This window comes from Piliocolobus tephrosceles, chromosome 10, assembly GCF_002776525.5.
Source record: "Piliocolobus tephrosceles isolate RC106 chromosome 10, ASM277652v3, whole genome shotgun sequence".
NCBI lineage: Eukaryota > Metazoa > Chordata > Mammalia > Primates > Cercopithecidae > Piliocolobus > Piliocolobus tephrosceles.
Window position 1 is genome coordinate 77,980,861 of NC_045443.1, and position 16,607 is coordinate 77,997,467.

The 16,607-nt window shown below is 34.1% G+C and overlaps 1 protein-coding gene across 1 annotated transcript in view; it reads left to right on the forward strand.

Moving 5' to 3' along the window:
- Positions 1-16,607, forward strand: part of PTPRQ (protein tyrosine phosphatase receptor type Q) — a 212,543-nt gene that overhangs the window by 124,374 nt on the left and 71,562 nt on the right. The window contains exon 27 of the mRNA XM_031936254.1: positions 14,197-14,318. Within this exon, the coding sequence (XP_031792114.1) occupies positions 14,197-14,318 (122 nt within the window). The remainder of the gene's footprint in view (positions 1-14,196; positions 14,319-16,607) is intronic.

The window sequence follows — 16,607 nt, forward strand, 5'->3', positions numbered from 1 at the left end:
CATCACTAGCCTAACTAGCCTCTTACACTGCCAGACTGGTCTTTTTCAACCTAAAGCAGATGATGTCACTTTCTTGCTTAAAACTATCCAATGAACTCCCATGGCTCTTAGAATAAATTTTACATTTCTTATCATGGTTAACAAGCCCTATATGACCTGGCTCTTACCTTAAACTTTAACATTATTTATAGCCATGTTCCCCCTTACCATTGTCTTCCACTCATACTAGACTTTTTTTTTTTTTTTTTTTTTGCTTACACAAAATAAATTCTTAGAATTTGCACCTTTGCGTTCCCTGTTTCTTTTGACCAAAATGTTCTTCCACCTCCTTCTTCACATGAGCAGCTTCTTATAACATAGATCTCTACTTAAATCATCTCTGCTCAGAATGAGTTTCCCTGACCACTCAATCTAAAAATAGTTAAAATAGTCATGCAGTAATCTTATATAATATCATGTTATTTTAATGAATATTTATAATTACATGATCATTTTTATTTGTTTGTGTTTAGGGTCTGCCTTGATCATTACTATTGCTTTTTTGTGTGTGTGATAAGATCTCATTCTTTCACACAGGCTGGAGTGCAGGGCCATGATCACAGCTTACCTCAGCCTTGACCTCCTAGACTCAAGTAATCCTCCCACCTCAGCCTTTCAAGTAGCTGAGACTACAGGCACATGCCACTGTGACTGGCTAAATTTTAAAAAATTTTTTTGATATAGATGAGGTCTCACTATGTTGCCCAAGCTGGTCTTGAACTCTTGGGCTCAAGTGATCCTCCTGCCCTGGCCTCCCAAAGTGCTGAGATTACGAGCATGAGCTACCATCCCACCCATATGTTCTTATTGTCTAGAATAGTTCCTAGTACCAGGAAATACTCTATAAATATTCCCTGAATGAGAGAAATTTGATCGAATAAGTTCTAGTGGGTAGGACAAAAAAGATTGTTTTCCAGTGCAGGTGATGACAAGGATGATGATGCTATCACAAAGATAGCAAAAATAGGGAAAAAGTTCAGTTTACTTTGGGGTTAGTCAGTAGGTATTTGAACCTGATGATTTTGTCAAGAAATAACTATTCTAATATAACTAGAAAACAGAAATAAGTAAATGCCCAGAGATTGGAACCAAACACATCAGTAGCCTAGATCTGACTTGTGGACAGCGGATTTGTAACTTTTGATTAAAATATGCCTGTGCCTTTGTGCCTGCTGCCACTAAGGGTTCCCATTCTGAGTATCTCACTGAGGAGTACCTGCTTCTAATTACCACACTGAGCCAGGAAGTGAACTTTTTAAATGCACAGTCCCTTGCAAGCACACATGACACTATTATACAAGATGTTTAATTAGCATAAACCAACATATAACATGATCAGTTCAGAAGTCGGTAAATGAAACTGAAAAGTTGGATTTCTAAATAATCCTACATTCTCAAGTCTTTCCACTTGAATATCATTATTTCCACCCCATTTCCTCCACTTCTTACCCCTTTTTAAGTTCTATGGCCATATTTTATTTCCAGGGAACACACGAAAAATGGACTTCCTACCACTGTGATTAGGAGAGAAAGATGAAAAGATTTATATTTTTCAATTTTGTGATAACAAACATATGATTGTATTCTCAAAACTCACAGCTTTTCAACTAAGTAGTCACATGTGGGTGAGAATAATTGTTTAAGTTTTGACAGTGAGTTGGTTACTCTTCTTTTAGTTTCAAGAATGGAGGAAATGTTTGCTTCCAATGGAATAGAAGACATTTTTCTAATGATAAATATTGTACATTTGAATTTCCAAATTTCATAAGTATACATCAAAATAAAAGTTCTATTTATTATATTAAGTCAGGAAGAGATAATTTGAGATTATATTTGATACAAAAGACAAAAATACACTGCATATTTTATTGCAACATAATATATATGGTGAAATAACATAAGAATAAAAGAAATTAGAACAGTTAAGCAACAGAAGTCTTGAAGAGCAATAATCCTTTTAATATTAAAAATAAGGCATTCATAGATGTTGCTTCTATATAACAAAGATGAAAATATAATGGCCATTTTGCAAACTCAAAAAATAATTTGGATGAAGAAAATCAGTAAGTTTTGTATTCTGTATAATTGACTCAAAAATGTGGCATGGGTCATGTGGTGGCTCATGCCTGTGATCCCAGCACTTTGGGAGGTGATGTGGGCAGATCGTTTGAGGTCAGGAATTTGAAACCAGCCTTTCCAACATGGTGAAACCCTGTCTCTTCTAAAAATACAAAAAAAAAAAAAAAAAAAAAAAAATTAACTGGACATGGTGGTGCACACCTATAATCCCAGCTACTTGGGAGGCTGAGGCTGGAGAATCGCTTGAACCCAGGAGGTGGAGCTTGCAATGAGCCAAGATTGCGCCACTGCACTGTAGCCTGGGTGACAAAGCCAGACTCCGTCTCAAAAATAAAATAAAAATGCGGTATGTTGTTTAATGATATAAGATAAAATAATAACTCTTTCTTTGAATTAGAGAAAAGACTAAACAACAGTATAAAATAGCACAAAATAACTATCTCAGAGAACTACATTTTATCCTAATGACATAAAGTTGTACTCAAGCACTTACTAATATAACATCTTGTCAAAACCTGGATCTTCTCGATAAAGAGTTATTGATTAATGGGTAGTTTGAAATCAAATTGTTTAAAATTTGAGTAACTCAAATAAAAGACCACCTAGTTTTAATAATAAATATTATAAAAGTTTCTACAATGGATTATATAATCAGAAAACAGGTTATCATTAACTATCTGAGCCCATAACGAAGAGCATCAGAATGGAAGATCAGGGAGAAAAGTCAGAATGCAAGCTGAGATTTAAATTGGATTACCCTGTGAATCTGAATGTACACCTGTAAAACAGAATAAATAAGGGAAACAATGTTCAACCAACTCAAGCTAACCATTCTTTCTCTCACATGCTCTTACCTAGATCATTGAAGCCAAATTGCTTTTGTCCTCAACTAATCCATATAATAGCCATAATTCTACTGCATGCTCAGAGTGTATAGATACAAATATAAGCATGAAATTTTTTTTAAATGGCAGAAATATTTAACTTGAAACATTACAGTCTTGAAAATTATTTTACTCATCTACTTTTCTGATTATCCTTAAAGTCAAAAGCAATTTGAGTGGTGTGTGTATATATGTGGTGGTGATGTAAAGTCAAAAGCTGTTAAATGTCTCTGTGGTGCACAATAGATACTTAATGCTGAGGAAATGTACAACTTTAAAGGAGTGTGGGTGTGAAATTAGTACGGAACGAAATGGGACTCTCATAATGTGCATCTCCTATAGACCACCAAGACTGGAAGACAGCAAGAAAGGAAAATTCCTGGGGTAGCACTTAGGTTGTGAAAACCACAGGATACCATACTCATGAGGAATTTTAACTACCCAAACATCTGTTAGGTTAAAAAAAAATTCAACAAAACATGCCTCATCAAAGAAGTTTCTAAGGAATGCAACTTTATGATCTAAAAAGAAGAAAAACTAAATAGAGGACAAAAGTACAATTTAACATTATTTAAAATTAGAAATAATGTGTTACTGTATATTTGGTTGTTTTCCTTAGTTTCTTCTAAACTGTTTAATGCACTTATGTGATAAATGTTATAGTAACAGAGATAGAAATTATCCTTTTTATAAAGAAGCAATTATATCATGTTAAGAAGTGATTTTAGCCATAAATAAATAGGAATCTATAATTCAAGACAGTTAGAAGTTCATTTGGTGGCAGTGCAGTATTAAAATGGGCTCCATCTCGCTGCCACTAGAGAAAATAAATATCATTTATTCTAGACATGATGGTTGCACTTCTGCAAAATTGGTTAGATGCTGTTGAAAGTCTTCTAAATTAGTTGCGCAGGACTCCCTAATGGATAATTCAAGACAACTTCTGTGTCCTCTAGGCCTGAATAATGAAGTTATTGGTATAACCACTTAGGTTCCCATAGACATCTCAAATTCCATATTGCCACCTTCTCTTGCAAGTCTTTTCCTTTCTATGTATTCCGTGTCTCAGTTTACTGCACCATTATTCGTCTAGTTCTTCAAACTAGTTACCTAGAAATCATTTTTAGTTCTTTTTACCTACTCTCATCCCCCACAAGGCAAAACCTGAGTCCTACCGTATTTACCTTCTAAATGTCTCTTGTATTTGTCTATTTTTCTTTTCAAATGTCTCTAAATCCAGACTTTTACATTTATCTCTTAGATGATTACAAAAGAGATCTAAATAGTCTTTCTGCTCTCATTTTCTACCATTCATCTGAACTCAGCATTTCAATACACCTGCCTGACCGTGATGTTCCTCTGCTGAAAATCTTTGATCATTTTCTATTTACCTTCATGTTAAAACTATGCCCATTAGTAAGCTCTATAAGGTCACTTATGATTTGGTTTATATTTCTCATACAGGCACTGTTCTTTCTCCTTTATGGTCCAGAATCTTTGCTGTTCTTTCTTATTGTCCTTTCTTTCCTCCTCTTCTGGTGACCAGCTATCTTTTCGCTATGTTTTTAAGTATCTCTTTTGAGAAGCCTTTCAGAAATCCTTATTTCCAGTCCCACCTCCCAAAACTTGTTTCTCAACAAGTGAGCATATTGCATCATAGTTATTTCTCTCTCTTTCTTTTGTGGGACTTTGAGTTCCTTAAAAGCAGAAATAGCCAACTGAGCATGTCTTATGTACCTTTCTGTCCCCTGTGCCTACTTTTAATCTAAGACTTTTTATGAATATGGAAGAAAGGCATTTGACTTTATTGTTAAAGTATTACAGTGTCAAAATTCTCCATATTTTAAAATAGTTCATAATGATTTTTTTCAGTTTTTTTGGTCTAAATCTTGGCTTTCAAATACTTGCATTGTTACTGCCAAAATCAAAATTCTCCTGGCCAGTTGCTTTTCATGTTTGATATATTCAGCTTCTTTTATTTCACAAAATCAGTCTATTTTATATTGTTGATCATTTTGTGACTTTTCTTTTCATTAATTAACATAAGAAATATAAATAATTGCATATATGAAATATTCCTATTGCATATAAGAAATATGAATTATTGCATATAGGAAAGAAATAATTATTGCATTAAAAATATTTCAAACAGTGAAGGAAAATAATAAATGCCTAATTCAGAATAGATTGGAAAAGCATTAAAAATATCTAAATGATTAACTGAGATAATGAACTGGTAATAAATATGTATAGTGAGACAGAATTATAATAGGTTGATGGTCCACGAAAGAACAAAGGGGAAGAACGATGTTTAAATTTGGAGGGCTGAGTGTGATTACAAAGAAGAGATATATGGGTGAAATCATAATTTAAAGGAAATGATAGAAAGCATATAATATTAAAGTAATAAAGCATTCAACTATATATCTGATGTCAAAAGACCTTATGCTAGGTTATGATGCAAATATTCTAGAATTAAAATAAAAATACTTGTTTTGAAATCCTATTTACATAAGCAAGTGGAAAGTTGTAGCAAAATCACTAAAAATCAAACAGAGAAAAGTGTAAGGATTATCACTGTTTTTTTAAAAAGAAATCAAATCATCAATATTTTAGAAAGTCTGCTCTTCATAAAGGAAAAAGGGGAGGAAATTTTCTCCCCATTTATAGCTTAGCTGTATTTTATCTTTTTAAACTTCAAATGAATTATCCTATTTTCTCTGGAATCTCAAACTAAATTTCATGTTGAATTGAATTAACTTTTATGCTTCTGAGAATCTTCTTTCTGTTCATTCAGCAAGAAGCATAAAGTAGGTGTAATGCATTGTGAATTTTTGTCTTTAACCTCAGTTCTAAGTTCTAGCTCAGCATTAGGCCCTAGGTCAGCAAAATTTCAGCTCCCAGTTCTTCTGCATTTACTAAGAAAGTAGAGAAAATTCTGATTTAACTATGAAAATTCCAAATTATAGAAAAATCCTAGGATTACTATGTATGGTGTCTTGGTCACTTTTTGTTCATGCCTAGTAAATAAATTGAGAGCCCTAGGCTGCACAGTGAAGAATATTAGCAATGACTTACCTTATTGGGTGTTTGCTATGTGCTGGTACTATTCTAAGTACTTAAAACATTAATTCATTCATAAGTCTTTATTTCTAGCACAGAGTCTGTACTCTTAGATCTTGACTAGGACTTGAGCAAAGCCTCAGGCTTGTAGACAAGTACCAAGAGATGGAGAGGTACTAGCTAATATCACATAGAGAAACTATCCAACTGCCCAATCATCTCCCAAGACAAATTGAGTGAGAATTTTGACACACACCTCAAAATTATACTTTTGAGGTTTCTGATACCCTTGGTTTTTATTTTTATTTAATGATATCCTAGATATTTTTTACCCCAATTATGCCTGCATACAAATGAATATGAGAAGAAAATAGCAACATTTATCCTGGCCCTAAGACTCCATTATGGCAATGGCCTTCCCTGAATTATTCCAGGTTGTTCCAATGCAGAGCTTCATGGTAGCATGAAAGCGGTGATATTTTATGCTCTAATGGAACATGCTGACCTGTTATTATTCTAGAAACTTTGGGATGGGAGGAAGTGAGTAGGGAGAACCCTCTTCATAGTTTATCCAGAATTAAAATAGAATGAAAGGTAGGAGGAGACCAGTCTGTAGAGAATTTGATGGCTTGATATATGGTTGATTACCAGCTCCCAAACTTCCTTTATATCTGTTTCCCTAGTCTTCACAGAAGGAATCATTAAATCCCCCTTTTCCACCCTTATTTCTAAGAGTTGTAATCATTGGTCATCTAATCTGAAGAGCAGTGTCACTATTTCTTCAAATGGCATGTTGACATTATAGAGCAGTGGTTCTTAAACTTGAACTACAATCATTACAACCACCTGGAGGACTGAGCCCCACACTCATGGTTTCTGATTCAGTAAGTCTGGGGTAGTGCCTCAGAAACTGCTTTTCCATGGCTTCCCCAGTGATGTTGATGCTGCTCGCCTGGAGACACATTTTGAGGACCACTGTTGTAAAAAGTTGTTTTATAAACATGATGCTATTCTCAGAAAATATGTATTATCTGATTCTAAAGTAATAGTAGTTATTAGAGTATTTTCATTCTTACCTGGCATGGCCAGTATTGAAACTGAGAGGTTTTCTTTGTATTTTGTATTTTTTTCCAACTTAAGCCAGTCTGAAATTAGTCAGAAAATAACTCATTTAAGCATCAAATAAGATGATCATACAGTGAGGTCTAATACTATGAACATCCATGAATCATTCTTAGTACTCATGAATCTAATCTGACAAATTCTTAGGCTTGCTGTATTTGTAACACCATTGTACTATACCCTCTGCAGCACCACCTTGCTGTTAGGAAATCTAATTAGAAAACACAATTAACGTCTTATAAAATGACAGGAAATATTTCCTACACCAACAGTGGTGTTGCATTTTGGTCAGCAAAATCACTGAGCTCTAGGAAAACATCCAAACTACAAAAGCATAGCCAGTTATCAAAGTGTTTTAACCAGTGGACAGGAATATGTCCTGAGATTCTCTTGCTGTGTGGAAATATAATGAATCCAATTGCAGAGCTACTTCAGGGCACTTGATGCCCTGAATTGCTGAAGACACAGAAATCCACCAGCCTGTTGGATTTCTTCTAATCCTGAGAGACATCTAACACTCAGTGTTAATTTGTCCAGATGTGCTGAGTCAAAGTCGACTTGTAGTCCTTGAAGTTGTTAATATTTGTGTAGCTGAGAAACAACAGAGCCCTTCATTTAGTGATGACAGTCACTAGAAATCTGGTGGCCTAGTGTACCAAATCCTGAAACTAAAACACCGTGGATGGTAGGCCCTTTTAGTAAACTTTTTATACTGAACTTAAATTCAAATAGTTGTGCAGACAATTTAAATTGCAGCTATATAGAGCTGAAGTTTCCTGTTTTGTGAGTTGCTGTCAAACCATTTATTCATTTATGTTTATTCTTTTAGAAAAGTCATCATAACGAAGTACATTAAAAACCACAGAGTATTTTCTAGAATATTTTCCACTATTAAGTTAGACTTACAGGGATCTGCAGATTGCAAAGTTACAAATAAGTCTTTGAATGTGCTTATTCTAAAATTATAGTATTAGGCACAATAAAACTTGTAGGTTCTTAATCAAAGTGGCATGGATGGGGGCATTCAAACTTTCATATGGACTGGGCAAAATGATGGTCTATCCAGACTCACCTTTCAAGCTAACACACTTAGCATCAAGACACAGATGGATGGGAAAGATGACCCTGACCCACATAAGACCCACATTCCTGTGCAAGGATAGAAGCATGATAATCAGGAAATGATGGTTGTTAGTTACAGAAAATGCATTATGGTGAAAACCAGGGGGAAAGTGCTTATGAGAGGAAGTGATTGGATTATGGGGAATGAGAGAATAAGGATAGATCATTCCTACTGAGTAAATTGCTGTGATTTATAACAGTAAGGGTATAGTGATATCTTGGCCCATTACTGACTAGATTCATTTCACAAACAATCCTAAATCAGAATGTGACAGTATATGGGGAGACAAATAAAATCTCCCAAAGATGCTTATAAGTTACTAAGCTTTTAAACTGGCATATTTTCAACTCCTCATACCTTTGCCACCATAAGCTCCCTTTATTTTTGTACTTGACATTCATAAATATAATTTTGTAGCCACCCTTATATGACACTAGTAGTAGTTTACTATATGCTGTGATAACAGAGAAAATGCATATATTTTATTATATGTTTTGAGAATTTTGTTAAATTTCATAAGAAAAATACCTAAAATAATTTGTATATGTATATAAGTATATTATAATATTGTACAATACTAAAATAATTAGATGCTGTTTTATAATAGATGGGCATAAATATTTCTCTTAAATTACCTATGAATTAATCAAACAATTATCTTTCATTGCTCCAGACAGGTGAAACATATCTTGTTATATATTATATATTTATATATATATATATTCAGTTATATAAGTTTACTTTTATTTTTTAGTTTGGATTTAGGAGCTCTAATCCTTCAAGAATACAAGTTGGCAAAATACATGCTGAAAGAAATTTTTGACAAAGGATTCAACACAGGAAACTTGTGTAACAAGACAGGCACTTTTATCAAGAACTTTATTGAAAATGCAAACATTGTTTAGAGTGATTGTTTCTTTTAAAAAAGGAAGAAAGAAGGGAAAACGATTTTGGGAAAAGTTCAAAAAATGACTTTAACGCATAGCTCAGCAAGGGGCTAAATACCTTGCTTTTTTATAATCATTGATCAGTGCAAGGAACTTAAAATATTTAGTAGTATAGGTGATTATATGTGTTGTCATGAATGATCTTTGAATGTCACTTTTCTCTTAGCTCTGCTTGGGGTCACACACTCCCTGATGAGGGCTTTGATTGCTAGTATTAAAGGAATGATTGCAGCATTGACGTTTTATTGTGAAAGAAGAGAAGTTGAAAATAAAGCGTTATATTGCTTTCTGAGCTGGCATACAGACATACTCACAAGCCAAAGTTTCCTTGGGAAATGGTTTTGTACTTTGTCCTCAGTTGAGACCCAAAGAAGCCATTATAGAGCAGAGATACAGAATTTTTTCCAGATACAAGCTACCATAGAAAAATCTCACAACTTTCTTAGCCGCAGAAAATTCTCCATAAATTTTTCATGATGTCTGGGCAGCAATAATGTGCCACTCTACTTGCTTGCTAGAATGAGTTAGGTTGAAAAGTATAGTTCCAACAGCATCGAGTAGTATATGTTACAGAGGTACATGAATCAAATAGATTTTGGAGATGACCTTTCCTTTTTGATGTAATTAATTTTAGCCCATGTTTCTGGTATGAGTTAGATACCAAGGATCACAATCTATCACAGCCCCTTCTACTTCATGGTGTTTGTCTTTTTGTTCACAATAGCCATACTTACAAAGGAAGACATTAATGCTGGTCTTAGTGGCCTTACATTATCTGGCCCCCATTTCCTCTCAGATTCTCATTCCAACTCACTGGGCTTCAGCTTCACTGTGGTCCTTGTTATTCTTCGGACATACCAGGCGAAATCCTGCCTCAGTGTCTTCACGCGGGCCATTCTCCTCCTGGACACTCTTTCTCCAAACAGTATTCCCTCACCTCTTTCAAATATTTGTTTAAATGTTATCTGCTTAGTGAGGCATGTGCTGACCACTGTATTTAAAATGGTAACACCCTTAAGCATCCTCATTCCCATGACCTTGTCTCATTTTTCACCATGGTACATAAGACTTCCTAGCATGGTATATAATTTACTTGTGTATTATATATTCATTTATTTATATTTTTCTAATATATACTATTTGTCTCTCAATTGCATTAAAATAGAAGTTCCATGGTCTTTGTCTCTTTGGTTCTCTTCTCTATTCCCAGCACTTCCAAAGTGCCTGGCATATTATAAGTGTTCAGTAAACTGTTACTAAATGAAAAAGGTTAAACAGTAGAAGCTTTATGGATGGATCAAAAGCTACCTTGATCACCTGTATGGGATTTTTGTCCTCCTAGTGCCTAGCACATATTAATTGCTTAATAAATATTTATTCATTCAATGAATGCATAAGTTTATTCTCAAAGCCAACTGAACATTTTGTTATAAGAAAGACAAGGGGACTCTAAAATATTTTCCTGTTTTAAACCACTTGAAATGTGTGGCCGATCAGAAAATCGTTTCTCTCCTCACTGTTTCTTACAGAGCTGGAAGTCAAATTTTGCAAAAAACATTAATAATAAAGGAGCCTTAATACATTTATTCATAGCTCATATCCCATCCCCTTTTATAGAGTCAGAGACAGAAGAGAGGCCATTGAAACCCACAAAGCATCTTATATTTATATTTTTCAAAGCAATTAATTATGCTGATTGCGGGAGACCTCTTATAGCTCTCATCTGTTACGTATAATTACCTAAATGAACTAGGCTACAATTTGAGGCGGTTTTCCTAGGATCATAAGCTAGCAGTAAAAAGAATGAAAATGTCTGTTTATGCAGGGAATGTGTATGATTCCTTGATACCTTAGTTGTTGGAGAAACTGTGTACCCAATTCTGTCTTCATCATTAGCACCTCTTAGCTCATCAGATCCCTGAATCCTGGAGCATCCTTTCTTCACCCTCTCCCCTGGATGTTTTCTTGGCAATATAAAACTGGATCTTTGAGTAAGGGGTGTCAATGTTCAGATTATTGCACAGTTTTCAGAAGTACAAATAGGAAGAGTATCTTTGTCACTCCAAAGGTATTTGTTCACTGAAACTTCCTAAAATGTATTTTCTAGATTCCTGTATGGTTACATTCAAGTACTATTATTAAAATATGTCAATGCTATTATTAAAATATTTTTGGATTGAGTTGTGCACCTAAATTTCATAGACATAATGTTATATGCCTAAGAAATATATTCTAAATATCAATTACTTATTCATAGTTTAAAGATTGTAACCACTATTAATCTCTTAGTCTGTTTTGTGTTGCTATAACAAAGTATCAGAGACTTGGTAATTTGTAGGAACAGACATTTGTTTTCTCATAGTTCTGGAAGCTGGGAGGTCCAAGATGAAGGTGTAGACAGATTTGCTTATCTGGTGAGGGTTACACCCTCTGGAGGGGAGGAATGCATGAACTCACACGGTGGAAAGCAGAAGGGCAAGCTATCCAAATGCTTCATGAAGCCTCTCTTACAAGGACCTTAATCCCATTCACCATGGGAGGCATTCTCATGATGTACTCACCTCATATAGGCCCCACCTCTTCCTACCATCCCATTGGCCATTGCGTTTCAACATCTAAATTTTGGAGGGGACACATTCAAATGATAGTAACATCTTATACCTATCTGGTATTGAAATAAACCTTTTGACTCTCTTCAGAACACATGATTCACTTGAACCAGATATACTACCCATATTTATACCATCCCAACTTTTATCTGCAATTTAAAAACAAGGACAAAACTTTCTCCATTCTGATCCTATTTGCCTCATTCCTAGCTCATCTTTCCATTTGCCAGGTAGGCATCTCAGATTTCTGGAGGTTCTCAAACTCAACAAATAAAAATCCAAATTTATCATCTCCTACCATAGTCTTACCCCGCCAAAATCAGTGTATGTTCCCGAATGAGATGGTGTGAACTGTCAAAATTCACCAATATTAATGCATGAATTAGCTTCTACTACTTTCTCTATCTCAATTTGCACCCACATCAAATTATTCCCCGAGTTCTTTTTATTAATCTTCCTATAGTGACTCTAGGTTTCATCTCCTCCTATCTATCCCTTCTGTCACTATTCTTATTTGGGATCTCATGTCTTACTTGGCTTTTTGGAAAGAGCTTATCTACAGTGTGCTTCAGATAACTTTTTCATAGCTACCTGAGTTGTCTTCCTAAATCAATGGAAAAATAATTCCTTTCTCAAAAACCTCAGTGGAATCCCACTATTTAAAGAATAAACTCCAAATTCTTTTACATAACAATCAAGTACTCTCTAGCTTAATTCCTAAATTACTGCCTGGGCTTGTTCATTTTTATTCCTTCATAAATACTGGTCTCTCTGTAATAGTTCTGTTTCTTGGATTTAGGGATTCTGAATCATTTTTTGTACCATGAATCCTTTTGGAAATCTGGTGAGGTTTATTGACTCCTTCCTAGAGTAATATATATATTTTTTTACTTGTAAATAATAACATTGCCAAGATAAGCAATTCTACATCAATACAACTCTATCTGTCTGTGGATCCTGTTGTTTATGTCTTTGTGACTTTTCTATGATCTTTCCCTTATCATAGAAGTGCCCCTAACCCTGCTGTATCCTTCGCATCTATCAAGGCCTAGTGCAATTCCCACCTTCACAGTGCATCTTTACCTTGCAACCCTGCCCCATCTGTATCATTGCTTTGCTCTCTCATTGTAGATTATATGTTATTTATTTCTATTTATCCTTTATCTTTATCTTTTATGACATCTTGATAATTGACAACAATGTGACAAATACTGAACTAGTCATTTTTACATACTTTGTTTTCATAATTCCTTTTAAAGCACTATAAAATATTCATATGATGGGGAAACTGAGGTCCAAACATTTTGGTGTTTGACCAAGATCATACAACTTGTATTCTTGCTAGATTATGAATTATTTGAGGAAAGGAATATTTTATCTTCCTGATTATATCTTCTAAGGATCTATGGTATAGTACTTTCTCAATAATGTTTGCCCATATGTATTTAAAAATTGAAAATACTGGGAAATACTTATCTCCCAATATTTAATACGATTAGAACTGACTAGGGGCCCCAGAAAAACAGAAGTGTGTGCAGCAGTATTCTTAGGTTAATGTCTGTGTGAAATTAACTGTGGCTAAATCTTTCCGTGCATACTATTATCTCTCCTAATTCCTAGTGGCTTCACAGATTGAAATTGTACACATAAGGATTTTAAACAGAAACATTTTTAAGATATCATCTCTTGTTTTGCATTACTGAAAAAATAACAAAGTAGGACAAATTAAGAAAGTAGAACAAATTAAAGAATTTAATTGGAATCATGAAGAATTCAAGAAATATTTGAAGATTGCATTTCTAATAATAGATCAGAACAATTGACTAACGCTTTCATATTCTCCACCCTCAGTGAAAACAATAAAATCAACTCAATTTACATTTGTAAAACAATATATGTATACTTTCATTATACCAGTTTTAATTTTCAACTGTGCTTCTCTATCTCTCTGTAGTCAAATACTACATTTCTGCAATGGTTTTCTTAAAACAGCATTGCTAGGTTAACTGTTTCAAAAGAAAAATATTTATTTGTTTAAAAAGGTTTACTTTAGCAATAGTAATGCTTTCCTTTCAAAGTATTATTTCAAGTTTTAAAATAATGTACTTATGATTTTAATTAATTAAGTTTTCATGTGGAAGTTGTTCACGTAGAGTAATTTTAAATAATTGGATCTTTTTATTTGGTAATGCCTTTAGCACTCTGTGAAGTATAAATTAATGTAAAATGAATTCATTATGACTATCCATTTTTCATGGTCTTTTCTATTATTATACTGTAGCAAGTGCTAATTCTAATGTAGCAAGATAATTGATTTTCTATTGTCGTAGCTCCAGATGGTCCTCCTGAAAATGTTCACGTAGTAGCAACATCACCTTTTAGCATCAGCATAAGCTGGAGTGAACCTGCTGTCATTACTGGACCAACATATTATCTGATTGACGTCAAATCGGTAAGGCATGTCTTAACCTTCTGTAAAAGCCAGTATAAAATGGTTAGTAATACAAGATTTGGAACCAGACTATTTGAATTTGAATTTTGGCTCTGTTAGACACTATGAAAATTACTTTACTTGTTTGTGTTTCAATGTCTATATCTGTAAAGATTAATTATAGTAAACAGCGTATGAGGACTGAATCAGTTAACATGCATAAAGAACTTGGAACATTACCTGACACATGATAAATGCTCAATAAATATAAAATATTAGTAACAATATTATTATATTTATTATCAGCATATAGAATATATATATAGTATGTGTATATACACACATACAAGTGGTTGAATTGGTAGTAATACAAAGATCTGGTTTACATACAGTAGAAAGTGATTCATAATACAAAATGAGAAGAGAGAAGGCATTAGGAGAAATATCTTCCAGATAAAATAACATCAGAACTAAGTCTTGAAAAATAAGTGAAGCAGAGCATAAAAGGTAAATGGGAATAGGGGTATAAAAAGGTAAGCCTCATTCAAGAAAAATCAAGTCTTTTGGCAATCCCAGGTCATAGCATTTTTAAAAAAAGTTCTAAGAGATGAGGCTAGATCTGGAGGCCAACGATATAACAAGTTACAGAGTTAGGGTTTTATGTTAAGGGCAGTGGGGTGCCAGTTGGTGATACAGATTTCTACTGTATAGGATAGGTATGGTTGCAGTGTAGAGGACAGACTTAGAGCAGCATGGGGGTGCAAAATCAGGCAAGGAGACAGGAAACTATAAAAGGTCAAGGAAAGAGAACAGAGGAAATGTAACAAGAAAATAGAATGAAAAATAATCTAAATCTATAGAATTTGGTGAAAAATCAACTAACTCATGATGGTGAGTGAGTAGGATAATTAAGGATGATTGTAAGTCATATGACATAAGATTATGAGGAGGAACAGATCTGTAGAGGAAAAGAATGAGTTCAGTTTAGACACACTGAGTTTGAAATATGTGGCAATCCTCCTGGTCAGCATAGACATTGGCAGTATTAAATATGGATCTGGAGCTCAGGAGAGAAATTCTGGATTTGCAGATTTGGGAAATGTTAGTATTTAGAAGATAGTCAAAATTATAGGAGTGAATGAGATTCACCATGGAATGTGCAAAGATAACAACCTACAGATAGCATCCTGGGGAATATCAATACTTGAATAAGAGGCCACTGAAGAGACTGAATGGGAGTAGATAGTCATTTAGACGGAACTCCAGGCATGAAAGTCAAACCCTGCATGTAAGACAGGATGCTCAATGATGTCGATAATGCAGAACTGTTAGCCAGAGTAAAGACTGGAAGTATTTCCTTTGCACCCTGCTTGGGTTTTGCTGAGCCTGTTGGACACAGTTTTCTAATAGCATCTTATTCATTAAATTGGATAACATTGTGATTTCTCCTCCTTTCTCTCTGCCTCTGTCTCTTGTCCAACTTTAACATTTTATCATGTCTTTGTAGTATTCCTTAAAAGGAGATATAATACTTCTATCTCAAAAGACCTGTCATCATTAAAATAAAATTTGAAGAATTATTGATGTATTTGTTCTTCAATTCAGTCTCTAATTTCTGTTCCTTTTGTAGAGCATATTTGTGAAGATTTTAGTATGTAATTAGCCAAAAATAATTAGCATGAATGATGAATGCCCTGGGAATATGCATTAAAAACAAATTATAAAATGATAAAGCTTTATTCTGTCAAATGAAAGGCACTTTATTAATGAAAATAGTTCTCCCTGGGAAATTCTGCTTAAAGGAAGAAAAAAAATCATTTTAAGAAGTGATTTTGTAATCTCATTTTTGTAGTCTTCTTGCTGAATTTCAAAGTGAGCAAGGGAAAGAGAGTAGAATGGGAAGATAACGAATATTTTAATTGCTTATTTTATACAAGTTACATGTTCGTCTCTTCCTATGCATTATCTTATTGTATGTTATCTAGCAATATTTTGATGTAAACATTATTACCTTCATTTTGCAAAAAAGAAATCTGAAGCACAGAGACGGTGAATAACTTCTCACAGAGCGAAGACTTGGCTAAAACTATCAGATTGACAATGGCTTGACAGGAGAAAGGGAAGGTCATTAAATAGAAAATAAAATTTGCCAACATAAATATAACCTTACCAAAACTCCTTTAGATCAACAATAGCAAGAACAGATTCAGACAGAACCTAGTAATTCAGTTTCTTTAGGATTCTTGGAATTAAGTAGAGGCATTTCCTTCCTTCCTTCCTTCCTTCCTTCCTTCCTTCCTTCCTTCCTTC